The 26,631-nt window shown below is 38.5% G+C and overlaps 1 protein-coding gene across 17 annotated transcripts in view; it reads right to left on the bottom strand.

Annotated features, from left to right (window-relative positions):
* The window catches only part of Anks1b (ankyrin repeat and sterile alpha motif domain containing 1B), a 1,098,518-nt gene that overhangs the window by 24,597 nt on the left and 1,047,290 nt on the right, over positions 1-26,631 (bottom strand). For all 17 annotated transcript variants that reach the window (XM_076854981.2, XM_076854978.2, XM_076854982.2 and 14 more), the window contains 4 exons: positions 20,680-20,808; positions 17,966-18,037; positions 2,713-2,724; positions 1,718-1,804 (listed from right to left, as the gene is read on the bottom strand). In XM_076854981.2, coding sequence (XP_076711096.2) covers positions 1,718-1,804; positions 2,713-2,724; positions 17,966-18,037; positions 20,680-20,808 — 300 coding nt within the window. The remainder of the gene's footprint in view (positions 1-1,717; positions 1,805-2,712; positions 2,725-17,965; positions 18,038-20,679; positions 20,809-26,631) is intronic.

A 26,631-nucleotide genomic window follows, 5' to 3' on the forward strand; every position in this document is an offset into this window, starting at 1 on the left:
AAGACCGTAGGAACTTCACAGGGCAAATGCCCCTTGTTTAGAAATCATCAGAATCTAAGTCAGCTAAGAGAGTGTCAAACTTATTCACTGAAAATATACTGCTGTTTAAGTCTTTCAAATGCAGATGGAGTGGACAGTTTCTCCAGGTTAGTAGGAAAAATCTAGGCACCAAAATCTTTGTTTAAAGATAGCAATGATACCTCAATGAGTATTTCATAACATTTTAGAACTTTTTAAACAGCTGAATATAATTTAGGGATAAGATACTTTTATGTACCGGGAACTAAAATTGCTTCCGAGAAAAATAGAAAAATCAATTGGGATCATTCTGATTTGAGTCTCCGAAACTGTAATCTGACAACATGGGAATGGTTGACAACACACTCCACGGCTGACATCATCATTGCACACGTCAGGCGGCTCGCTCTCAAAGTGCTTTGGCTATTGTTAGCCATCATGATAATGCTGTGTTACAGGCTGTCTGCCTGACTTTCAGAATTTTTCTAAAACTGAGCTTGCTTTCTCAAGTAGCTTAGCTCAATTGGCTTAGCTGATTGCCAATGCAATAACTGAACAGAAAACCAATCAGGAAAACTTCTAATTGGTGGATTATAGACACCAAAGGGTCATTGCCCATGGAACTTTCCCCTGGTATCTAACGCCAGGTTTAAGTACGTTTGTTTCATGATTTCCCATTCCTTTTCTCCAAAACTCCGAGGGTCCAGGCGGGGGTCTGGGTGTGCAGGGCAGAAGAGAAATTGCCGTCCACCAATAGTGGTCACCTCATCTCTTTTTTCCTATACTTTTTCAGTAGAAAGGGTGAGAAAATAAAACCCAGGGACACTTAGGGTTTTGTGAAAAGGAGCCAGTCAGCTTTGAATTTATGGAGAGTGAGGTAAGACAGGTGGGGATAAACTTTCAAGTTCAGTTCCAGGATTCTGCGGTCTTTGTGCACAAAGGAGCTCTAGAATCCTTTTCAAGTGAAACAAAACTCAGTTGCCCACACTTGACCTCAGAACTGCAGACCACTCCCACAGCAGAGTTGCTTTTCTGGTAGTGTCTCTTGAGAAAACAAAACAATTGAAACTCTCTTCCATCTCTGGAGGTGGGAATTAAAAGTAGTTACAGAATACAAAAGGTGGAAGAACGTTTGTTCCTGTGTCAGGTATTCATTCTGTGTACCAAAGGAAAGGACATAGATATCTCCACAGAGATGTACCAGCCCTCCGATTAGTAATCTTTCTTTTCATGGAGGAAAGATGACATTGTTTCTTTTAAGTGATCCCCACCCCCATTTTAATGTTCTCTAGCTACCAGGGAACATGCCAGGTAAGGGGTCATGGTGGTGTTAGAGAAGACATCATAAAAAGATAAAAGCAAAATATGTACAAGATCAAGACCCTGAAATAAAACAAGCCTTTCTGTAATATTTATATTCTGTTTAGTCTCATCATCCATCACTGGCCACCAACGGACTGTTTACTCGATTTTCCTTCATGGATGAGATATGTGTGTATATATACATATTTCATATATATGAACGAGAGAGAGAGAGAGAGAGAGAGAGAGAGAGAGAGAGAGAGAGAGAGAATGAGAATTTCCAGGTATGAGCAGGAAGCATGAAGGTAGGGGATGAGGAGTGACTCAAATGGGATTTTTAGATCACATCCTCAGGACTATACCTGGTGTTTAAATCCAAGAGAGGTGTGGTGCCTACCTTATTTGTTGCATCAATAAATTTGACTCCTTTATATGAGACTGAAAGAATAATAGTAGGGACCTTCTTCATTTGCTCTGTAGACTTCTGAAATTAAAATTAGAAAGCTGTTAGAGCTGTGTTGTTGCATGGCAACTGAAGCACATAATTTTTCCTCTCGAAAGATAAAAATGAACTCAAGTTAAAAACAACACATGCACACACACACACACACACACACACTCATATCAAGTGTACCCCCAAACACACTCTAATTTAAATGTCTATCTCTCTCTTCTCTTGGGCTTAGCTGTGCTTTGGGCTTATAAAATATCTGTCTTGCACTTGAGGATGTAAAAAGTGCTTGCCCCGGTGTTTCATGTGGGTGCAGGAGGATTCCTTTCCTCTGGCTCCAGTGGGAAAATGAGGGGCTCTGTCTCCATTCCTTTGACAAGGCTTAAACCACATCAGATTTAACTCCTAGGGTGCATTTAACATTCATAAAATATATGTCACCACTGCCCACCTTTTTCTTAGTCACAATCTTTAAGTCACAGGGGATGTTTGGATATGTACTTAAAGCAGGAATTTAAAATATATCACTGTGAATTTTTCTTGAATCTGGCCCAAACCATAGAAGCTGATGTTATATTTATAGTAGAATCACGTGTGACCACGAAGGATATGAAACTGCTCTGTAACAACTAAATCCTCCAGGAGCAGTCTGTATTTTGAGTCATAGCCAAATGCTGGACAGTCCAGGTAACCTACTTAATCATGGAGAGCTGCTGTATTCCCTTAGGCTAAGTTCTCATGATAGATGTTCACACTGGCTTAATGTGCTTAGGGTTTGCAGCCTCTTCAGTTTTATGAATCTGCAAAAAGTTTCTCTGTAATTTAGTATGTGCCTTTTCTGATTAGTTTCATCATCCATCACTGGTCACCAACACACTGTTTACTTGATTTTTCTCCATGGATACTCTTAATAATCACATTAAACATCAAGAAAAACCTACCTGACAGTTAGCCTGATGAAGTTTCCAGATAAGACAGGTGGGAACAGAATAGGAGAGAAAACACATGAAAAGGTGAGAGAGAGGAAATCATTTCAACAATTCACCAACAGCATAAACTCATTAAAAATTAAAGGATGCTACAAAAGGAGAACAGGCTTCAAGATATATGCAGATGTGGTTAAACTGTTATTTTAGAAATTGCTGCAGGCTTTTGCAGGCCTGTCTCTTCTTTTCTTTCTTGTTTTCTCATCTGTTTACTGTATTGCACAGTCTTAGGACTGACACGCAAAAATCTTCTGCTTTGTGCTTTCGACAACAGCTGTTGTACGTAAATATTAAGGGAATCAGGGATAAAATATGAACTTTCTTGATTTCTTCATTTATATTAAACAATGTTCCATTTTTAATTTCTCAAATGCAACCGGATCTAAAGAAGGCTTTTAATTGAACAGTGAATGAAACACATTGAATTTGATAATGATAATTATATTGTATCTTCTGCTTGACCTTTGGAAAGGGTCTTTCAATATTGTCTTTCAAAATTGTCCTGTTTGTTTTGACATATCTTTCTGAGGGTTACCAAACCTGTTTCAAAGACAAAAATTTATTAAGAGTATTGTTATTTGATATTTACTGTTTCATACAGTATGGAAAAAGGAAGCTCTTTTATAGTGTTTTTAACTAGTTTTCAAATTACCTAGACTTTCCAATCTTCTTTTGCAATTTCCAAAAAGAAATATTATGAAAATGGAATATAAGGTTACATACTTTCATCTTTTTAATGCTTTTCCCAATCACTTCTGAAAAATGTGCAAGGCAAATCAAAGGCAAGGCTAGCAGAAATAACATGCTGTATGCTAGTTTTAAGGTTAATCAGTGACTAGATTCTGTAGATAGAGAGGGCTGGGCTGCACAGGTCATAGTTTGGTTAATCGAATGTGTGTGTAAAGAACTTTCTACAAAGTGGAACAATGGATTCCAGAAAATCACCTCACTCATCTTTTGCCATGAATACATTCTCCTGAACAGATTTATCTGTAGCATGAAACAATATGTAGCCAACATTAAGATTAAATTACCAATATATTATTTAGAATTAGGAAAAACCCATTTGTTATTTTTTTTAGCAACTCACTGATTATTTGGGGGCAGCCCACTGTGTTCCTCACTGGAAAAGCTCCATCTATTGCAGGGGTTGTCAGAGGGTGCAAATCCTACTCTGCTCAAAGAAGCTGCCTGAGTGCTATGTTGAAAGGATTCTGAGCTGCAACTAGGCTCAGTAGGAAAGATAGCTGACATCCACCTTGAGAGAAGGAGTGGGAAGGGGCAGCACACGCACGAGCCACACAAGGTCATTTCTGTTCTGGTCAGATATGAAGAACAGCTACAATGAAATGATGATAAATGCAACAACAAGGATATGAACAGAGCGCCTCCAGAGAAGTGAATGGGGAGAATCTCACTTTGCATGCGAGACTGAAGCAAGTCTTTAATCATTCATTCATTCAACAAACCCTGAATGCCTGCTAGGAGTGATTAAGCTGACTTTTAAAGGATGAATAGGAATTTCCCAAGTGACAAGAGGACAGACTCTGTTACAGCAGCAGAGTCAAGACACACACACACACACACAACACACACACACACACACGTACGTGAGAAATAATGTTGTGAGTTTATGTAACTGATGGGAAATGAGAGGGACGCAGTAGGTTTGGAAGGTTGTGATTTACTCTGTCAATTTAGAGTCCACTGGAAGTCCTAAGCAGAGAGGGACACGACCAAGTTTGTGTTGCAGAAAAAGTAGTGGTTGTGTGGAAGATGCGCTGAAACAGCTGGAGCCTAGACACAGGCAGGCAAGATGTTATTGTGCAACTCCAGAGGAGCCCAAGCCTGGCTGAAGTGAAGGCAGTGGAGAACTGGAGGAGCCCCAGTGAGTGAGTGGGAGTGGGTCACAGGCGAAGAAGTCATTGGTGACTGAGGTGGGGTACTGGGGTGGAGGGGGGGACGTGCTTTTGCACAGACACAAGGGGAAACGCTCCTGCATGTGCTCTGTGTGATCTCGGGTGCAGATGTCACACAGGAAATTAGAGGTAAGGATCAGATCTGGAAGTCCATCCACAGAGAGGGTGGCTGAGGAGGTGGGAGCAGGCAAGGTGGCTCAAGGAGGGAACAGGAACAGGGCTAAGGACCACACCTCTGGGGAAGATTGATTCATAAGAGCCAAGGAAGGAATCCAAAAGGGAGTTGGTTGGAAGAAGCCCACAGACATATCAGAGAAGCTAAGGAGGGGAATGGTTAGGAGGTAGGTGCCATGCCCCGTACCCAGAGGACTTACGAGACTCAAAACCTGGTCTTAGTGAGAGGCTGGCACACACAGGAGCTGCGACACTTTTTTGAGTTTAGAGGGTTTTGGGTTTAAATCCTTGGCTTTAACAACCCGGAAAAGTAGCTTCAGGAAAACAAGGGCAGCAGATAGAGAAGAGAACACGGGCTGTGCAGTGACTGTCAGAAAGGGAGCCAAGAGATGAGACAACAGAGGGTCACAACTCCACGCCCTTCAGCTGACCCGAGTGCGTCAGTGGTGATCTGTCATGATTCAGACTCCTGCTTCAGAGGCAAACAGAGAACAAAACAAAGGGAAGATAAAGGAGGGCATTTCTTTTTCTTTTATGGGTTCCAAGAATCCTTGTTCTCTTAACTGGGGTGTCAATGACAAAGGCGGTACACAGGCCTCTATGAATGACAGCACTGGGGATGGCTACACATTCCAATCTGGAGCCCAAACTGTACTGCGCTCCCCACTGCACCCCTTGACAAGGGGATGAGCTTTCGGGCCCCAGAGCTCAAGGAGAGCATGGTAGTGCCCCCCAGCAAGGCAATTATACTTCTACAAGAGATAACGATCCAACTTCTGTTTAGGGGATTTTCTGATGGAGCACCTTGACGGAGCTTTCGGATGCCTTTTTGTACTTAATTTTAATGAAAGATGAATATTCGTAAAAAGAAAAAAATGTATACTGAGTCTTCAGGGAGGCAAAAAAAAAAAAAAAAAAAAAAATCCAAATAAGCCTCCACTTCACTTAAAGATGACGTCCCAGGCGTGGAAAGAGCGCAGGGCTTCAGTCCCATCACGTGTCTAAGCTCCACCTTCTCCGTTTGCTCTCCAGTGTTGCTGTCACCATTTTCTCCTTTCCCAGATTGAAAGTGCCTCCTTCACTGGACAAAGTCCCTGCTCTTTCGGCAACACTGGCTTTGAGGACCAACCCGCATGCTCTGTACAATTCACACGCCCATTAGTGTATGTTTAAAATTCAAGCCTTATTTATTCGTGTAAACATAATTCTCTTCTGCAGGCTCATTTCCCCAGTAAAATGCTCAGGGGAAGGTTTATCTTCTGGTTGGCTTTGGTTTCTGGTTGCTTTTTTCCTACCCCAGGCTTTTTGTGGAATTTCTGAGGTTTCTCAGTCTTCAAATTTCTTCCTGTTTGATGCTAGCCGTATGGAAAGGGCTAATCTGTGATGAAGGGCTCTGAGGACCGTAGCAGCTGAATTCTCATGAGTAAGGCCGCGCCGTGCATCTTTTCTTACTCTCCTGCAAAAAGTGTGATACTGGCAATCTATTATGTTTTGCTCATAATTTCCCAAGTTAAGATTAATATCCTTTTATTGTTCCAAAAGAAATAATATTTTGCTATGAAGAGATGTTACATCTCTGGAATCTAAAATAAAATTCAAGGGCAGCCTTATATTTAGTACTTGGGTTTTTATCATTGAATAGAACTGAATCATAATTTCATAACTGGAGGTGGCCACCTGAAATATTCTTAACAAGTAATTGAACAATCAAGCATTTTTTTTTTTAAAGGTAGGATTTTTAGATTCACCAAGAAAAAGAAGTAATGATTTTTCTTCTTTTCCTTTTTAATTATAAATTAGGAGTTGTTTGGTATCAGGTCAGAAATCATCCTTGATGCTTTTATTTTAGCTTTAAAACATGTCCTGAAAATAAGGACAGTTGTCCTTTAGTATCATAGGACACCCCTCAATACCAAAATCTCTGGGTGCTCAAGTCTATTATTTAAAATGGGCTACGTGTGCATAGAATCTAAGCACATGTTCTCAGTTATTTTAAATCAACTCTGAATTACATATAATACCTAATACAATCTATATTACTGTATTCTTTAGAGGGTTATGACAAGAAAGAAAGGTTAGCTGCATTGAAGGATACAGAGCCCATGATATGGAATGCCAAATGTAGTTTCTCACATTATTTCTATTTTATTGCTATGGGGATCAGACTCAAGGCCTCCTGCGTGCCAGGAAATCTACACTCCAGCCCTGGTTTCTCAATTTCTTTTCTTCTTCTTCTCTTTGGTACTGGAGATTGAACCTAGGGGTGCTTTAACACCGAGCTACATCCGTACCACCCCCCTTTTTTTATTTTAAGAAAGGCTCTCACCAAGTTGCTTAGAACATTCTTAAGTTGCTGAAGCTGGCCTCAAATTTGCAATTCTCCTGCCTCAGCCTCCTCAGTTACTGGGGTTATGTGTGCACCACTGCACCCAGTCTGCTTTCTCATTTTTGAATGCAAAATCAACAATATGGGAATATCCTTCTACGAATGCATGTGCTCTGACTTCAGAGCACAGCTTTTCTAGAACATGAATGAGAGCAGAATGGTTTACAACAGGGAGCACTTCAACTGTGAGCTGTTGTGCTGGGTGCGAGTCTGCAGTACTCATGGTCCCAGTAAGAATCATTTGTGCCCTGCCGGCAGCAGAGTTGGGGAATCTAAGAGTGAGGCAGTCCCCGGTCAGAAGCCCCCAACCAGTTTTCTGAAGCAGACTGGGGAAGAGATTTTTCATGGCTACCCTGAGAATGCTTTCTAGTTGAATATTCATTCAGTGCTGAGTAATAACTATTAATTTTGCCATATAATATTTTCCTTAGTTAGTTACAAACCTTAATTATCACATTCAGCTTCAGCAAGTAAATTAAGATCAAACAATTACGTTCGGTAGCCTTCAGTGACTTTAAAATGCTTACAAAATACAGAAAACCAGCACTACTGTAGGGATTTTGTGTGCAGCTAGCTAGGTTGTGGGGTTATAAAGCATAAAGAGCCCACCACAAAGCAGCCATTTGAAATGAACTCCTACCCTTGGAAACTCAGTGTGAGGTTCAATTTCTGGGGAAGGGCATCCTAGGATGGCTTTCTTCTTGTGTCCCCACCTTTGCCACTTCCTTGTGTCCACTTCCCTGGGTCTTGGGGCCTCTGCTTCCCTCATGACACCGGGAGATCCTTGAGGAGCACCCACACCTTTCTTGATCTGTCTCCCCCACAATCGCTAGCTGGCAATCTTCTGTTGGACCCTATGAAGTCATATTTTCAAGTAAAAAATGGCTGAATGTAGCAGCTCACAGGGTTCAATCTCATGGCTGTTGAAATCCATGCCTGTTAAAGAAACAAGCCAAGGAGTTGATCTCAGTGTTGAGCACGTAGCTGGTGCTATGAAGAAGAACCACCTCTGCATACCTGGAGCCTCAACAAACTTTTCAGAGAGCCTTGGTGTCCAGAGCAAGAAAGGAGGTCTTTGCGGGCGTGGAGGAGCATTCAGGTGTGAGCGCAAGGTTAGCAAGAGGCTCCTATGGCGTGGAGAAAGCTGTGAGGATCCTGGGATTTTTCAGCCTTGAGGAGAGGAGGGTTAGGTCTTCATTTCTGCAACCAGAAAGCAACTGCGGGCCTTGAGAGAAGGGGAGAGCTTCCTGGGAGGGCAGAATGATTATTAGAGGCCACTGCGACGTTTCTCCTTGGGATGACTTTAAAAATAGTGTGGGGTCACCTCTGTCACTAAAGATCAAGGGGTGGGCTTCATTTGGGAAATGAGGCTGAATGACTTCTCAAGGGTTTTTCTGGTCATAAGAACTATGGTGCCAAGAGCCAAGTCCATGTAACAGGGGCAGACAGCAGGCAAGTGGCCACTTAGAATGCATCTCCAGTCTGTGTAACTCACAAATTCTGGCTGAAATTTGGCATAGCCCAAAGTGGTGTCCTCTGTCTCTGTTCCTCTTCTCCTAGCTGGTTTACAGACAGAACAACAGGATGTGTCCACCCAGATCAGCATGCCCACAGAGCAGACTTAGCGGAGTGCCCAGTGGAAGACCCCACCTTAGCTCTCAAACTTTCAACCCAAGAGGACTTGGTGAATGACAGATTGTTGGGCCCCACCCCCAGTTTCAGCCTCAGGAATCTGCAGGTGGGGCCTAAGAATCTGCAATTCTAACAAGTCTCCAGATGCTGCTGACACCGCATGTCTGGGGCCCACACTTTAAGAACTACTGCTCTAAAAATGCAGTTGATCAGTTTGATTGAAAGTTGCTGTCGGAACTGTCCTCTGCTGCTATGCATGTAAACTCAGTTGTACCACGTTCTACATTAATCCAGAGAGAAGCCAGTTTATCAAATAGGCTTTCTCCACTTGACAAGTGATTTCCAAAAATCCTTCATTAGCATTTAGCTACAGCTCTTGGTCTTGAGAGCAATTAACAAGAATTATTTAATCCTTTCCTAGTTTCTTAGGGACTGTGAAAGCAGAAAACATTCTTCACATAAAATAAAGAGTAGAAGTCATAAAAACAGATTGTAGAGTTATATCCAGAATAGATGTTGATAAGAGCAGGCATCATGCCAAAGATGGATGGTTTCTCATAAAAGTTCCCCACTTCTCCCTTGACTAGGAGCATATCCAAGATATTAAGCACACGTTGCTGAGAGACAGGACTTGCAAACACCAACGTGAGTTCATGCACTGCTTCTGGGAGTGTATGTAACAGGTCCATGTAACAGGAACAGACAGCAAGCAATTGTTTCAGGAGGCAATTTTGCAATAGTTATCCAGAGTTTCAAGAAGCATATACCCTTTGACCCAGCAGGAAAAGGTATGGCACCCAGAATGTTGGCTACCATTTGAGAAAAAGGGTAATGACTCAGTGACCAACCAGGGAAACTGTTAAATATATATGGTCCAAGGATGGGTTGGCCTATGGGAATCAACCACCACAAGTAATATTGAGGATGAATACTACTGGAATAAAAATATTTCAAAACATATTGTGTTTTAAAATAGATTATGAAATAGCAGGTACAGACCATTTCCAAATCTTAGTGAAAAAGCAATCTGAAGAATCACACTCAAGCAGGTGTTATAAGGAGGTGTTTACCACTCCTGGGCAGTAAAGTTACGGTTGCTCTTATTTCCCTTCTGGTCTCTATTTTAGAAGTGGACAATAATGAACATGCACTCCTTTTGAAATAAGAAGTAAAGTTTAAAAAATTTATAATTTCAGTTAAAAGAAAGTGTCAATGTATGAAAAACACATTGAGTTTTTTAATCACTGGTAAGTACGACTTTTCAGCTTTGTGTGATATATATATTTCATTATATATATATATAATGAAATATTGCTCAGCAATAGAAGAGAATAAAATTATGGCATTTGCAGGTAAATGGGTGGAGTTGGAGAATATCATGCTGAGAGAAATAAGACAATCCCAAAAAACCAAAGGCCAAATGTTCTCTCTGATAAGTAGATGCTGATCCATAATGGGGAGCGGGGAGGCATGGGAAAAAGTGAGGAATTTTGATTGGGCAAAGGGGAGGTGGGGTAGTCAGGGTGCAAGGAGGCAGGAAATATGGTGGAATGAGATGGACATCATTACCCTAGGTACATGTATGACTGCACATACGATGTGGTACTACATCGTGTACAACCATAAAAATGTACAGTTGTGCTGCAATTGTGTACAATGAATCAAAATGCATTCTGCTGTCATATATACCTAATTAAAATAAATAAATAAATTTTAAATAAATAAATAAATAAATGCCATATTTGGACTTAAAATAAAAAATCTGTGACCAACACTGAATACTGCCTGCTTCATGTTATGATGGCCATGAGATGGCTGTGAGATGGTGGCTGCAACCATGAGAATTCATCAGAACAAAATACTTGGGTCAATGATGATGGACCGAATCAACATATTTAGAAAGAACTTAAGTGGGGATTCAGGACACAAGATGCCCATGAGGGCATCATCTGTCAGTAAGGAGCAGTGGTAGCGTCACGTGGGAGAAAAAATCAAGTTATGTGAACAATACAAGCAAAAATAAAAAGAGAAACAAGTGTGAGAACAATATGGGTGGGATAAGATGGATGGCACTGGTTAGCCTTCTACTTTTCCTTGTGAAAATACTCACAAGGAAAAGGTCTGTGAAAGCAAAGATCAGCTATAGGGAGTTAGAAGTATGGCTGGTTGTGTGTGCTGCCGTATCACTTTGGCAGTGCTCAAATGCTCAACCACTGAGCCACACCCACAGCCCAGGTATCACTACTGTAACACACATGCACACACAACATTTATGGGCTTAGACCTGTATTCAATGGCTTGTGCAGTATTTGGGAGAGAGTGAAAGATAAATTAAACATATTTGATTCTTCCTTGAAACTTGAGCAACAGAGACTTTAAAAAAAAATTGTATTCATGTTTTTTTTTTTTTTTCTCCCAACCTGGTTCCTAAGAAGTGATTCCTTAAGTTATTTCTGAAAATAACAATTACTCACAGAAGGAATTGTGTAAAGGCAGGAAAACTGGTCATGATTTTAGTTTGAGTCTCTTCTAAGAAAAGAGACTTTTAAAATTAATATTCTCATTTAAATTCTACGTTCTAACTTTTTAAAAAAGCTTTCATCTCATTTCCACTATTGTTTTTTTTGAAAGATAGAAAAAAGATCTTCTTCCTTCTTGAACCGAGGGACAGATTACTATTCAGAAATCTATATATCTGAAAATTCATACTTTAAAAGTGCTTCCAGATTGAAAGTTTAAAGAACCAGACAAGTTCAGGGGAAGAGGCCCGGTGGGAGGAGGGGTGAAACTGCCTACTTCCCTGGGAAATGAAGGGCCTCAGCACACTAGAAGATCTGCTCATTCCCGACTCAAAAACAATCTTGAAAAATTCTCTCCCACACTAGGAAGGCAGGTTCCCACCTTATCTTGGTTAAAAGCAGATATTTCTTTCTTTCTTTTTAATATTTTTAGTTGTTGATGGACTTTTACTTATTTATATGTGGTGCTAAGAATCAAAACCAGTGCCTCATACATGCTAGGCAAGCGCTCTACCACTGGGCCACAACCCTAACCCCCTTTTTCTTTTTTCTTTTTTTTTAAAGAGAAATTTCCGTAACTACAAACACCTGTGAATAATAAACTGTCAACTATGGGATTAGAGAAAGAAGACTGCAGTGTTAAATTGAATATAATGGCCCACCTCTCACAGTAGCAGATGTTTCCGAATGGTATATTTAATTTAATTAGGGAAGTGATGGAGTCCTGTATATTAGTGATAACTAAATCCTGGGGCAAAATTCAGTGCTGAGGTGGGGTGCGTGTAAGCCCAGGGGGCAATGCTGAGTGGGACGGCCTGGCCAGAGCAAATCCTCATTTCACCAAACTCTGTATGTCTTGGAATCTTCAGAGTGGCAGTGATTCATACAAAACAACAACCCCAAACCACTGAAAATCCAAACCAATATGCTTTGTAAAATTCAGTCCAGTGAACGGTCACATTATTAAAAAGAGGCAACTCCCAATCATTTTTGGGACAAATAACCTCCCCAAAATATAAAATTTCAAAATCACATATATCATCTTATGAATAGTTCCCTTGTTCATTTTTTTCCTCTCTTCTGGCAATGGCCCTTTAAAAATGGAAATAAAAGAATAGTATTCCTAAGACTTGGGATACTCTCCTATGTGAAACAGGGTAATGAATGGTACCCTCATGCTTCAGAGTTGGGGAAGAACAAATAAAATAATCCAAAGGAACTAAACCTATAAATTTACTCCTTTTTAAAACCTCTGGAGGTGGAAGCCAGTATGTTAGGGGATGGTACTGAGCTAGGCACTTTACATACATTACTTTACTCAACGTCACAACCACCTTGTGACGGACTACCATAAAGCTGTGATGAGGATATAATGCACACAGTATCTGCTTTTAAGCAGGGATGGGAGTGGATGAGTAGCCAGGCATCTATGCAGTGTGACCTGAGGAGTGGCAGAAAGAAGGTTTCCCTGGAAATTGCTTCAGAAATGAAGAATGTCACTGAGCATGGATTTAGCTGGAAAACCCAACCAGTAACATAAAAGGCATTGCTAAATGAATATGTTCAGATTAAACAGATAACTTTTACCATTCTTCACACATCCCTAAAATGCGTTTTTAGATTTTTAATCTTAAATAGAAATGTCTTTAAAGCTGTCATGATACAGGAAATAAGCAACCAGACTGCACTATACCAAGGAACAAAATAATTCATACAATCACTCTATCTAAAAGTATGCTTCAGAATCAAAGCATACCTAATTCCAGGATTTTATTGAAAACTCCAAGATAAAACAGAAATTGCAATTTACTTAATAAAAAAATTATCAGGGCTTAATGTTAATTCCTATTGATTCTTTTCACTAGACACAATTCGAAGAAATGTTATTATTTAGAGTTTGGATCCGAGTGTTGTGGGGAAAACCTTAAGATAAACACCTGCATACAAATGCTTATATTTACAGCTTCTCTATGGTACTTGCCCACACTTGGAAGTAACCAAGGTGTAATGGTGGATACATAATATTACGTACTTGTCAAAACTCAAAACAGTATATAACAAAGAATGAATTCCAATGTAAACTGTGGACTTTAGTTAATAATCATGTATCCATATTGGTCCATAATTGAGACAAATGTACCACACTAATGCAAGTTGTCAACAACAGAAGGAGTGTATGGGTACCTTTAATTTATGCTAAGTTTTTCTTTAAGCCTCAAACTGCTCTAAAAAGTAGAGGACTTTTAGGGGAGTAAGCTATTCTGTATAATAATATAATTGTGGATACCGGCCACCATCAGTCTGTCCAAACTCACAGAATGCACAACACTAAATTAGTGAACTGTGATGTCAGCTATGGACTTGGGAGGTTAAGATGTGTGGCTGTAGGTCCTGCAGCTGGAAAAAATGCGCACCTCTGGTGTAGGATGGTGACTGGAGGAGGCTATGCATGTGCAAAGGCAGGGGATGCAGGAAATCTCTGTGCCTTCCTCTCAAGTTTTCTGTGTACCTAAAACTGCTCTAAAAATATAACCTTTCAATTTAAAAAATCTTAAGACAGTTTGAAGGGGGAAAAAAAGACTGGTTAACCTGAGCAAACCGAGAGAGATGGTTTCTTATTGTAGAATAGTGTGAATTAAACTCCATCTAACACAGTTGATTATGGTGTATTTTTAGAGAAAATAATATGTATAATAAAACACCAGGAAGTCAGTGAAAATTATTTTTATTTCAGAACTGAAGGGTCCTTAGAGATGAATGAATGAGTTTAGATAAGCTTAAAAATTAACCAGTTGTGACTATCAAACACTCCAAATGCTTCCAAGAAGGGAAAATTGTGTTTGGTTTTTGCTGGAGCAAAAATGAATGTGTTAAAATGAGTGTTATAAGGAAAAACATCCTATAGATATTAAGGATGCAGTTAAGAACTGTTGTGAAATTTTGTTTATGTTAACACAATGGAATTTACCTCAGATTATTAGATATGTCTATACATATATGGTCTAATTGAGCCAGTCCTGATCTTATGGGCTATTTGAGAGTTCCCGAAGCTAGTTCTTAAGAAATATAAATGATCCATCTTTTCAGCTGCTTTAGAACTCTGGACAATGTAAGCTCCATTGCATGTCGGAGAAGTGGTCTGGCCTGGAGAGTCACAGTGTGGGCAGTGGGGATAGTTAACCTGGGTTCAAATCCTAATGCTTGCTTGCTGGCTGATGAGGTTTACTTGCCTTTGTTTCCCCATATGTAAAGTGGGGACAATGACCATATAGATTGAGCACCCCTGAGAACCTGAAATCTGCAATGCTACAAAATCTGAACTTCTCTGAGTGCCAAAATGATGCCATATGTGGAGAACTCCACACCTGACTTCGTGTGATGGGTCACAATCAAAATGCAGGTGTGCTAAAATGGTCCATAAAATTACCTTAGGTTATGTGTATAGGTGTATATGAAACACAAACAAATTGTGTTTCAACTTGGGTGCCATATCTTATTACATATGTGAATATTCCAAAATCTGAAAAATTGTAATCTGAAACACTCCTGGTCCCAAGCATTTTGGATATGGGTTACAGTTTCTACTTCATGGATTAAGTGAAATAATAAGATAATGAAATAATAAGATAATAAGTATCTTGTGCAGGGCTGGGCACACAAGTGTTAACTGGTTTAAAACCCAAATAAACTGATTATAGGAGATCTTGACTATGTCATTTTCAGGATCATCACTGACGGTCCCTTAGGCTGATAGCAATATGAAGACACTTCCTTGGTTGTACTTCTACCACTCTGTGATAACTAACTGTGTACATGTTGTTTTCTTCCACGGGTTTGTCAACTCAGTGAAAACAGAAGCCTAATCTTAGTTATCTTTGTTAACAAAGTACATTTAAGAAAACATCTCTCGGGCTGAGGTTGTAGCTCAGTGGTGGAGTGTTTGCCTAGCACATGTGAGACCCTGGGTTCAATCCTTAGCACCACATAAAAATAAAATAAAGATATTGTGTCCACCTACAACTAAAAAATAAATACTAAAAAAAGAAAACATCTCTCAAAATTCAGGGACCACACTGATTTACTTTTTAAATGGAAGGGAATTATAATTTCAGCTAAATGGTATACTGTTTAACTGAAAACTTATTACTTTTTCAAATTAAAAAAAAGCCAGATAATTTAAATACAAAAATACTTTGGCCTACTAGTATTACTGCCTACCAACTGTCCTAATGTCTTTCCCACAGCAGGACTTGACTATACTGGGATTTTAAGCTGAAATTCTACCATGCTGGAAGCAGGGAAAACAGCAACATTGGGTTCACACTGAAAACTAGCTGCAAGTTGAGGTGCATACCATTTGTAGTTGGCCAAGTTCTAAGTCACAACACAACAGTCCCAGATAACAGATCAAATCTGCGTCTGGTTTTGAAGGGCTCCAGTGAATGCAGCGAATGCAACGTTAGCTGCTGTATCAAGGACTGATATATTTAATCAAAATGGAAAAAGAGGGTTTATGATATTCCAGGAAGCAATAAAGTTTCTATTTTCATGTAAACAATCTAAAATAAACACCAAGGGCAGCAAACCAGAAAAATGCCCCAAAGAATAGAAGAATTGCTTCTAAATAAATAGCTTTTTCTGAATTTCATTTTAAGCAATAGACAAGTATTTAACTAAATTATTCTCAACTGAGACTATTAAAATGGCTTTGCTATTGCTATCAGAATGTAATTTCAAATCCACTCAATTTCAAGAAATTGAAACTCAAATCACAGATCTGGCATATTTTAAATGATGCTACAAGCACAATGCAATATTATGCTGATTATAACACTGAAGTATCTGGACCCAGGTAATTTGGTTAATAGTACTAAATCAGAGAGGCCAAATTGATTTCCCAGACATATTCATGAATATCTCAGAAATCATTATGAGGTTTGATCACTGAAAATTTCTCCCATTTTCTCATTGTCCAGTGGTGACACAATTTTGGTTAGATGTGTGTATACTTAGAACACAAGATTCCCAGAATTATAAAACCAGGAAAAACCTTAAAGGATGTCCAATCTAATGTCATTTTCTAAGTAAGAAAGCAGAGGCTCAGGAGGATTGGGGGAGACTTGAGCTCTGGAGTTAGACAGATCTGAATTTCAGTCCCAGGTTGGGAAGTTAGTCACTGTGTGATCTTGAGAGAGTCATTTAACCCCTCTGAGTCTCAGTTTCTTCATCTGTAAATGGGGATAATAATTACACTGAGTCACAGTGTGATTACTCAGTAGATGTTGGCTGCTATCACCCTGTTTTTGTGAATAAAAGTGACTCTTATGGCAAGAAACCATCAACAGAACTTGAGTTTCATTAAACACAGTACCTAGGATAAAAATTCACTGGTATGCTACCAAACATGTGGGCAACCATTTCAGCCTTTTTGCTGTTGAACAGATCAAAATTTTAAATTGGTAATTTCAGACTGAGGTCTCAATTTCATGAAGATTCACGTATAGTTAGCTTTCCATGAACAGTGGATATTCCAAATTGACCTTCAAAATTGTTTTAGTTCAGTTATATGGTTTTTTAAATATTTCCCACTAAAAACTGTTCAAATAAAACTAATGACGGGTATACTGGCCACAAATACAAGCTAAATTTACTCTAATGATATTAAATTTGACTTTAGTTAGTTGTTATATTGAATAAGTCCAGTATTCTTAATTCCTACTGTCAGATATCACCATCCTCTATGCACCTGTTTGGAAGAAGCTAGAATAAGGGACACATGACAGGAAAAGTTCCGTGGTAGCATGGGTGAGATCAGCTTTGGTTAAAATAGATTTCTAGAAACCTACTAGCTACCCATCACAGGCATTTGGAATTGCTACTTCTTCAAACATTTACTGCCATCAAATGGTTCATTCCACTTAGAGTTGAATATTTTTCTTCTATTAAAAATTAATAATTAAGAAGACACAAAATGAATATTAGCTTTGGTGCTGGGGTTGTGGCTCAGTGGTAGAGCGCTTGCCTAGCATGTGTGAGGCACTGGATTTGAGTCTCAGCATTGCATATAAAAAAATAAAATAAATGTCCATTGACAACTAAAAATATTTTTAAAAATTTAGCTTTCTATAATATATTCCTAATACTTCTGCTTTTGATAATTTTTAGTTAAATTGGTGGCCTTTTCTGGAATTATTCTCAGAATATCAAGTGGGTGCTTAGAATATTTTCTTGAAATAAACTAAAGATCAATTTTCTCCTAATCTGGAGAGTGATCCATGAATATATAGTTAATTAAATTCATTAAAAATAATTAAGAGCAAATGTAATATGATATAAATATATTAAAGATATGATATGTAATATGATATAAATATATTAAACTACAGTGAAGTATAAGTATAAACTACAAGCCTAAGTATAAACATGAACAAAGCCAAAACACCTTTTTTTTATGTAATACTGATGTGATTCAGCAGACCATCAGATGAAGAAAACAATAATTTTGAAAGGTGGCAATTTGCATCCATACCCAGTATTTAGTATTTCAGCTACTAGAAATAAAAGTTTGGCAAACTTACCCGCATTTTTGCACAGGCATCTTGGGTTGATTCTGTCCCCCTGAGCTCTTTTATCAGCATAGAACCTAAATACTAAAATAAAAAAAAGGAGTATTTTTATGAAAAGGAGAGTTTAAATATGAGTAACAATTAAAAAACAAATTGTGGAAGTGCTACTGGCTAGGCTTCCTGGTTATAAATTGTTGATAACTTTATAAGAAGACTGATCCATAGTGGGGTAGGGAGGGGAGCATGGGAGGAATAGATGAACTCTAGATAGGGCAGAAGGGTGGGAGGGGAGGGAGGGAGCATGGGGTTATTAATGATGGTTGAATGTGATGGACATTATTATCCAAAGTACATGTATGAAGACACGAATTGGTGTGAATATACTTTGTGTACAACCAGGGATATGAAAAATTGTGCTCTATATGTGTAATAAGAATTGTAATGCATTCCACTGTCATAAATAAATAAATGTACATTAATTAAAAAAATGCATTCAAAGAGAGAATGTCACAGAATTAACCATATATTCTGAGGGCTGTAAATTGCTCTTTATAATGAAACTGCATCATTTTCTAAAGATGCCATCTTTCAGATCATATTTAACTGCAAAATGGGAACATCTAAAAATGCTTCCCCCTCCCCTTTTTTTGAGGCAGCAATATCTGCAAAAATAACTCACACTACTCCGTGTAATTACAGGGTTGAATAAGACAGCTGAGAAGCTGAGCAACATGGCCCCGGTTGGGGCTTATTGGGCGGCATAGGTAATTAACGTTAGGTTGTTCTTAGGCAGAGCTGCAGTTTAGGGACCTTTTCATTCACAGCTGTGTGCCTTGTGGTTGGTCCATCGGAGACCTGGATGGCAGGGGCTGGGGAGGAAGAACTCCATTTTCAGTTCCACAGCAGGATGCGCTGAGTCCTGGTGCAAAGTGACTCCTGGAGGGCTGTATGGAGGTGGGGAATGTTGAGACTGTCTCCTCACAGGAATTACCAGCCACTTCACTATAAGGTGATGGGATCCAATACCACGTTGGTACACAGCACCACTAACTCATGTTTCTGGCCAGGGACAAATAGTTTTGAGCAAAATGTCTAGACTGCCTTTTTACCATTGACTCCTCATCAATCTTTTGAAACATCAATAGGGATTTTTCCTTTTGTCATTTTTCTCTCCTAAATTCTCCCCCCTTTTAAAGAGCTCAGCACATTTTTTTAAAAAAAGTGAGTATTTTAATTATTAATGTGAATATTATAATTATTTTAAATTATTTTAGATTTGAAGGACACTTCCTGACTTAACTGGAGATACAGTGCAAAAACAGGTATGGGGATTGACGTCGTGGACCTGGGAAGCCAATGACCTGACACAGAGTAGCAAGGGGCCTGGTCAAGACCTTGAAGAGAGGTTTGTGCAGAAAGCTTAGGGATTTGGGGTCTGAGCTTTGCAGGAAACCACGTTTACCCTACAGTTTGGGGGCTATTACTGTTGAAAGAAATCCAAAGCTGCAGGTAAGAAAAAAAACAGCCCAAGGAAAAAGGGCCCTAACTGCAAGGAGATGACTAGGATGCCCACATCTTAATCAAATTAAGGAAAATGATCTTGGTGAAATTCTAATCTTTTCAGTTATCAGGAAAGTTTTTCCCTAATTGAAACGTTTCTTTTAAGGAGAGGAGGCTTCAATGTGCTGCGAGGATTCAGCCATTTTTTTCCTACTGTAGTCATGACAACCACCGCCTGCCCCAAAGCCTGCAGTATCTTGAACATTCACCTATTTGTTATTTTCAGCTAAGCATAACTATTCCCTTTGCTGCAAAAAAAGAAAAGGAAAACCAACAACAACAAACCTCAAATCAGTAATATAATCCTACTGCTGATGATGAAAGGAATCTGATTTACACAGTGGTGGATCCAATGTTCTGGGATCACTGGTGAGTGAGTGAAGATAGATAGGTGTTCTACATTCATGCCCATTTCCATTCTATTTTCCTATTTATTTATTTTGGCTGTTGGGGATGGAACCCAGGGCTTTGCACATGCTATGCAAGTGCTCTTTCACTGAACTACACCCCCAGCTCCTCCTCACTTCCTTTTAAATTAAGCTTGATCTCATATCTTTCTATTTTTGTTGTTGTGGTGGTGGTGGTTGATATAGGAGATTGAACCCAGGGGCACTTAACCACTCAGTCACATCCCCAGACCTTTTACAATTTTGAGATAGGGTTTTGCTAAGTTGCTTAGGGCCTTGCTAAGTTGCTGAGACTGGGTTTTGAACTTGTGATCCTCCTACCTCAGCCTCCCCAGCTGCTGGGATTACAGGCATATGTCACTGTGCCCTGAGATCTCATTTCTTTTGAAATATACAACACTATAAGAAGAAGGCAGAACATAGCTTAAGTGTACAAGATTTAGAGCATTATAAAGTTTAGTTATTTGGACTTTATGTGTAGAATGCTACTTTAAAAAAAAGAGAAGGGGGGCGCTGGGGTTGTGGCTCAGTGGCAGAGCGCTCTTCTAGCACATGCAAGGTCCTGGGTTTGATCCTCTGCAACACTTAAAAAATAAAGGTATAAAAAAGAAAAAAAGAAAAAAATATAAAGAGAAAGTGAAATTCATTTAGGAATTTCAGTGATGGACATTTTGGTTCATTCATTTTGGTTCAGTAAAGAAACCAAAATATACCTTTTATCCCCAGTTGTACCCAAATATTGAACTCAGGGTAACTTACAAAAGCTTTGTAGTCACACGATTGGAAGATGAGCTTTTCTGGGTGATGCTGCCAATACTGTACTGGAGTGGAGGCCGTGGCTTCATTTGGAGGTCTCAAGGTGATAGAAGGCTCTCCCCAGTCTCCTGTCTGAAAATGACATTTATTCTAGACGCAATATGAGCAGTAAGCAAAGTTCATTCCCTCTAGCTAGCCTGAGTTCACCTTACACGCAGGTGTTGGAAATATAGGAAAACATCTGAGTGTGTTGTACATATGTAAATACTTTTATTGGTTATGATGCTTTTATATGTATTAGCATATTTCCCAAAGTTGAGTTCATCTTGAGTGTGAAGAAGTTGGATTATTCTGTCTTCAGAAAGATACCCTAAGCTAAGTATTTTATGACTTGAAGATATTAATGGAGATTAAAATCATAATGATATATTAATAAATGATTTATAAAGTCATAACTTTCTTATATAATAGAAAATAATATACCATCTTTGAAAGAATTTTTAAACTTGAATTTTTAAAACTTGAATGAAATTTTTAGTTTGAATTGTTTTCATGTTAGAATACAGTTCCATAAATGTCAGTTCCCAAACATGACATGTACTATCCACTTTGAATAATTTTATATCTCCAGAGAAATGGTACTATAAGTATGATACTAAACAAAATATTAAAAGAAAGTTTACTAATGGTGATTAGTTTTTCTTATTGGAATTCAGTTGTTTTGATAGAGTGCTGCTGCGATGGCTTGGGCTTACGCTGAGCTACATTCCTTAGGAACCCTCCACACCAGTGCAGACTAAACACCTAATGCCAAGTTTGCTCACAAGTGTGTGCTTGAGAAAGTGATTCACAAGCATAAGCACTTTCACATAAGATGATGAATCATGTGACAAAGGCCCAGGAGGACGGACCTAAAACAGAACATTCTATTGTTTCAGTGAACACTTTCCAGAAGGTCAGCCTCAATCTGTTTTACGTCTATGAAGTTTAGTGTGAGCATTCATCAAATCAAAGGCCTGTGTTGGCTGGTCTTCTCTGGGCTCCAATCTGATTTACATGTCACACATGGAGTATTTCTTACTTTTTCCTGTCAAAGATTCTGATGCTTCAAAATTCAATGCTTTGTTCTCAAAGGGACATAAATGAAATTAAATATAGGCAGGTTTCCAAAGCCATTCTCTTCTAACCTGAATTTGGCTGACCTTATAGAATCATCACTTTTTTCAGCTGTTAGGAGAGCATAAAAAGGGCTCATGAGCTCCAAAACCAAACAGAACCTTGGTTAGAGACCAAGTTCCACAGAAGTATTAGCAAATGGGTCCACACACTCTGGGATTTTTTTTTTTTTTTTTTTTTTTTTTTGGTACCGGGGAGAGCGCTACTACATCCCTAACCTCTTATTAAACTTTTATTTTGAGCCAGGTTCTAAGTTGCTAAGTATCTCACTAAGTTGCTGAGGCTGGTCTTCAACTTCTATCCTCCTGCCTCAGCCTCTTCAATCTCTGATATTATACGCATATATCACTGTGCCCAGCTTTTGTGGGATTTCTTAAGGAGAATTTTCAAGGAGTCTGGGATAAGAATACAAAATCTGAATGTATGTTGTGGGAGAGAAAGGCAGTCCACAGTCTTCATTCAATTCTTTGAAAGGATCTAGCACCATCAAAGAACCACAGGCCTGGAGGAACGGCTCATCTTGGGTGTGTGTTGTGGGGAAGAGGCTAGGTTCCAATTTTCTCTGTGCAATTTGAACTTACACTGGCAGGAATATGAGATAGCCAACAAAGGTAGGAAGTGTAAAGCAAAAGCTTTGCTTTCTGGAAATTAATTTTCTGGAAATTATTAAGTGGCTTTGAAAACTGAGAAGAAAAATTCTAGAGTCCTTCAGGAATGCATAGCTCATTCATAGAAGTAGAGAGCCTGAGTGTTTGTGCTGGAGGTGGATCAGCTCCAGTTAGAGGAAGTGCCACATCAGCCTGGGGCTATCTCCTTAGCTCCTCAATGGTGCATGTGACCAGGGTGAACTCCTCCAGCTCTTTGCTCTTTGTTCTGAGTTACTTTCCATGTCTGTTTTGTCTAAGTCCCTAAGTTACCTGTGTACCGCTTAATCTTTCTATTTTCTCTCTGTTGATATTTTAAAGAATTAACCTATAATTTTAGCTTGAACATTTCTGTGTGCTTTATGACCTATCCCTGAGTCATTCTGAAAATTTTCTCTTTATGGTTAAACTTTTAATTATTAAAAGCAATAAGTGGCTGCAATTAATTTCAGTTTTCAGTTTTTTTTTCCCCCTGGCTTTCCATTTTGATTTATTCCTTTCCTCTTACAAATGTCTGGATCCTTATTAACTCTCCACTCTTCATTTCAACTGACTTTAATTTGTTCTTAAATAACTCATATAAACTTAAAAATGGAGGGTATGTGGTTTTCATTATTATTTTGAAGCTGAGTGTAATAAGCTTTAAATTAAAATAGCTTGCAACTCTGGAAACAGAGTTCTTAAATAACAGTTCTCCTCAAATCTAGCAAATCATCTTCTAATCTCCCCATTAACCCCTCCCCCCAATAAAGCAACAACAACATAGCAAACAGGTATCGTACATTTAAGTCACAGGCGACACTATTAACAGAACAACAGTTTGCACGAAACTCTGTGGAATGATACGAAAGGAGGATCTGGATGACATTAAAAGATACTTTGAATCAGGGTCTGCTGATGTGACAACTCAAACCAAGCAATAGGTCTTCCTTCACATTAGCCCTATTTCAGTTTAGCTGAGGTTCACCTTGGCCGAGCTCAACAGGCAGGTTTCAAAAAAGCCTGAACAGACAAAGCAGGAGCTGCGCGTACCAAGAGTTGCAGGGAAACGGGTGGGAATAGGGTTTGGGGTGGGAGTGGGTGCAGTGAAGCTAGGGATATGGGGACATTTCCCAGGTTAGTATGTTAAGCATGCAAATCATATGCAAACTCATTCTCTAATTGTTCAATTAACTCACACACTTTCATAATTAAATTTTAATGTGAGTTCCATACACTTGAAGCAGAACTACAGCCAAATGCTGATCCAAATATTTACATCATCCACAGAAGTTGTAGCAGCCATTTTGGGTCTAAAAAGCCCCAGCACATTCACCCTCTGTTTGGAAATTGAGATTTTTCATTTGATACCCACTTGAAGAAATGAGTGGCGCATTCATTTAGCTGTTTGGACAGCGCCATCGTCTGCTCTCCTCACCCCACTTTGTCCAAAAATCACAAATCACCTGCTTTGAATCCAGAGTGATCTGATAGGCTGTCCTCTAGATGTTGTCAGGGGAGATAATTAAGGGAGGGGGAAACATAATCCTTGACTTATTTTCTCTTTGGTCTTGAAATATTGCTCCAGTCCAAATATTTTAAAATTTCCTACAGGGACTGAATGGACTTTCCTGGAAATAGACACCAAATTTTGTCATCCTTAGTGCTATTTCCAGGAATTCATTTTCAGGGGGAAAGTGTTCTTAGGATTGAATTTATAAGAAAATGATTTTTTCTTCCTGGGAATCCGTCAATTTCTATTTAAAAAGAAATCTTAGATCTAAGAATATTTAGAAGATTTAACATACAGATGTTGGTTTTTCTCTTTGGAATTAACCTAATGGCAATGGAGGGACTCCAACAACTGGACTTAACATCACACTCTTGTAAAGGACAGGAATGACCTTGGCCCTTGGCTGGAATTCAGCTTTACCTGGTTGGCTGCCAGGAAAGACAAAAGAGTTCAGAGACCAGGTGTGCTTAGGCCTCAACCCTCCTGGAGGTGGAATTACGGCAGGAATGAGCAATGGAGGAGCTGGGTGGAGTAGTTACTATATGGAATGGCAGAAGAAATTGAAAAATAAATAAGGATTTTTACCTCATACATAAAATAATTTTGAACTGTGAGGCCCCGTGTTAGCTCTTGATGAGGAGTGCATTCATGTCTATATGATACCTACATTTCCTCAGGCAAATATTTTAAATTAACTCTAATAATTTTCTGCTTTAAAAAGTGCTTATTAAAAATTAAATAAAAATCAAACAGATGTACAAAGTCTTTTGCCTGAAATAATGATTTTAGTCAAAATTCATCTTTAATGAGACGTAGATCTAAACCTGGGAAACCATGAAATAATATTTAATTAGAAAAACAAAATGAAATAGGAAAAGTTTGGGGTAGGATTCTGTCATATTTAAATTTTTTTTACTGACACAAAGATCTTTAGAGGGCCTAAGTAATTACAGAAGAGAAATGAAAACGATTCAAGGAAATTTTAATAGCTATCTTCAGGCTGTTTCTTTAGAGCTTAAAATAGCGAAAAATCTTTCCTTTAGGTTAACATAGGTAAATGCTCATGATATTCCAAGAATTTGGTCATGGTTTAACACCTCATTCACTTGGTACTTATTATTTTTTTATATGTATGCTTCAAAGATTTTTCAGTTTTTTGTAAATACACAAAAGGACACCAATTACACAGAAGGAAATGTCCATCATTAACTACCTCTTCAAACTCAAATAAAAATTAACCCTCTAACATTAAGGAAAAACATAATTTGAGATTAGGAGTTTTAAATGGAGAACTGATTCTGTCTAACAGGTATTTGCCAATTGCTAACCATAAATTCATAGTCTGGCTGAGTTTGGAAGACTATATAATTGGGCCACATCTAACATAATTAAATTAAATATTCTTTTATACCACCAGCTGAAAAAATGTAAAGCCACTAGACAAATTTAGATATAATACATAAAAATCCGTAAAAGCCTACAGATAGGGCTGGGGCTATAGTTCAGTGGCAGAGAGCTTGCCTAGCATCTGTGAGGCACTAGGTTCGATCCTTAAAAAAACAAGTAAAATAAAGGCATTCTGTCCAAAAATAAATAAATAAACAAACTAATAAATAAATGCTTTTTAAAAAGTCTGCAGATAGATTTTTATTGAATGGCAGATTATAAAAGGCAGCTTTTAAACTTTGAATTATTTTTAAAAATAATAAATAGCTGCAAGTTTTTAGTTCATATACATCACACAGTTAAGGCAAATTCTAAAACAGATCATATGCTGTAGCCCTCTCCCCAGAAGGGAGCATATATATTCTGTGTGCACTGAGAATACAAAGGGGAAACAATCTCTATATTCTCATTTTCTTTTTCAGAAAAAGATTTCCTAAGGATGTCAGTGAATAATTAAAAGTCATGATTATGACTGAGTCTCTAACATTAAAAGAAGGTACAGTATTTTTCAAGCCTTGTATCATTCTTTTCAAACTTTTTAAAATTAAGATTTAATTGATTTTTTAATAGACGCTTTAAAATCTTTTCTACTAGGAACTCTTCACACCTACCTGCTAGTAAATTTAGAACTGAATATTAACAAACATCATTCTCTATTTCTCGAGAACACTTTGTAAAAAACTAAAATGATTTTAAATGATAATGGTTGCTTGAAAGTTTTACTTTCAATAATTCTGACAAATTTCAGAGATGGGCTACCCAACCATACTTATGATTTATGCGATTACATTTACTTTTTGTATTCTCTAAGGCTTTTAAGAAAACCACATGTAACTCTATGTCTATAAATTTATACAAATATTTGGATGGAGTATCAGAGAAGTTCTCCTATAAACATTTACAGATATACAAAAGCAGATGCTGTAGTAATACTTTTAAAATGTCTTAAAGAATAAAGACTGCTTCTTTCAGTATAACCAAATGCAATTGGTTATACTGAATTTAATATTTTGATGAAGAGCAGAGATGGCCACTTCTGAACACATAAAGGCTTTAGTTAGCATTTACGAGTTCATAAACTGCTGGGTCATGGGAGCACCAGTATCAGGCAATATCAGTCCTCAAAAGTCCCATGCACAGGAGGATAGATGTGCCTGACAGGGCACCTAATAAGGCTCTTTGCATGCCACCCCAAGA

Source organism: Callospermophilus lateralis, chromosome 4 (assembly GCF_048772815.1).
Source record: "Callospermophilus lateralis isolate mCalLat2 chromosome 4, mCalLat2.hap1, whole genome shotgun sequence".
Classification (NCBI taxonomy): Eukaryota; Metazoa; Chordata; class Mammalia; order Rodentia; family Sciuridae; genus Callospermophilus; species Callospermophilus lateralis.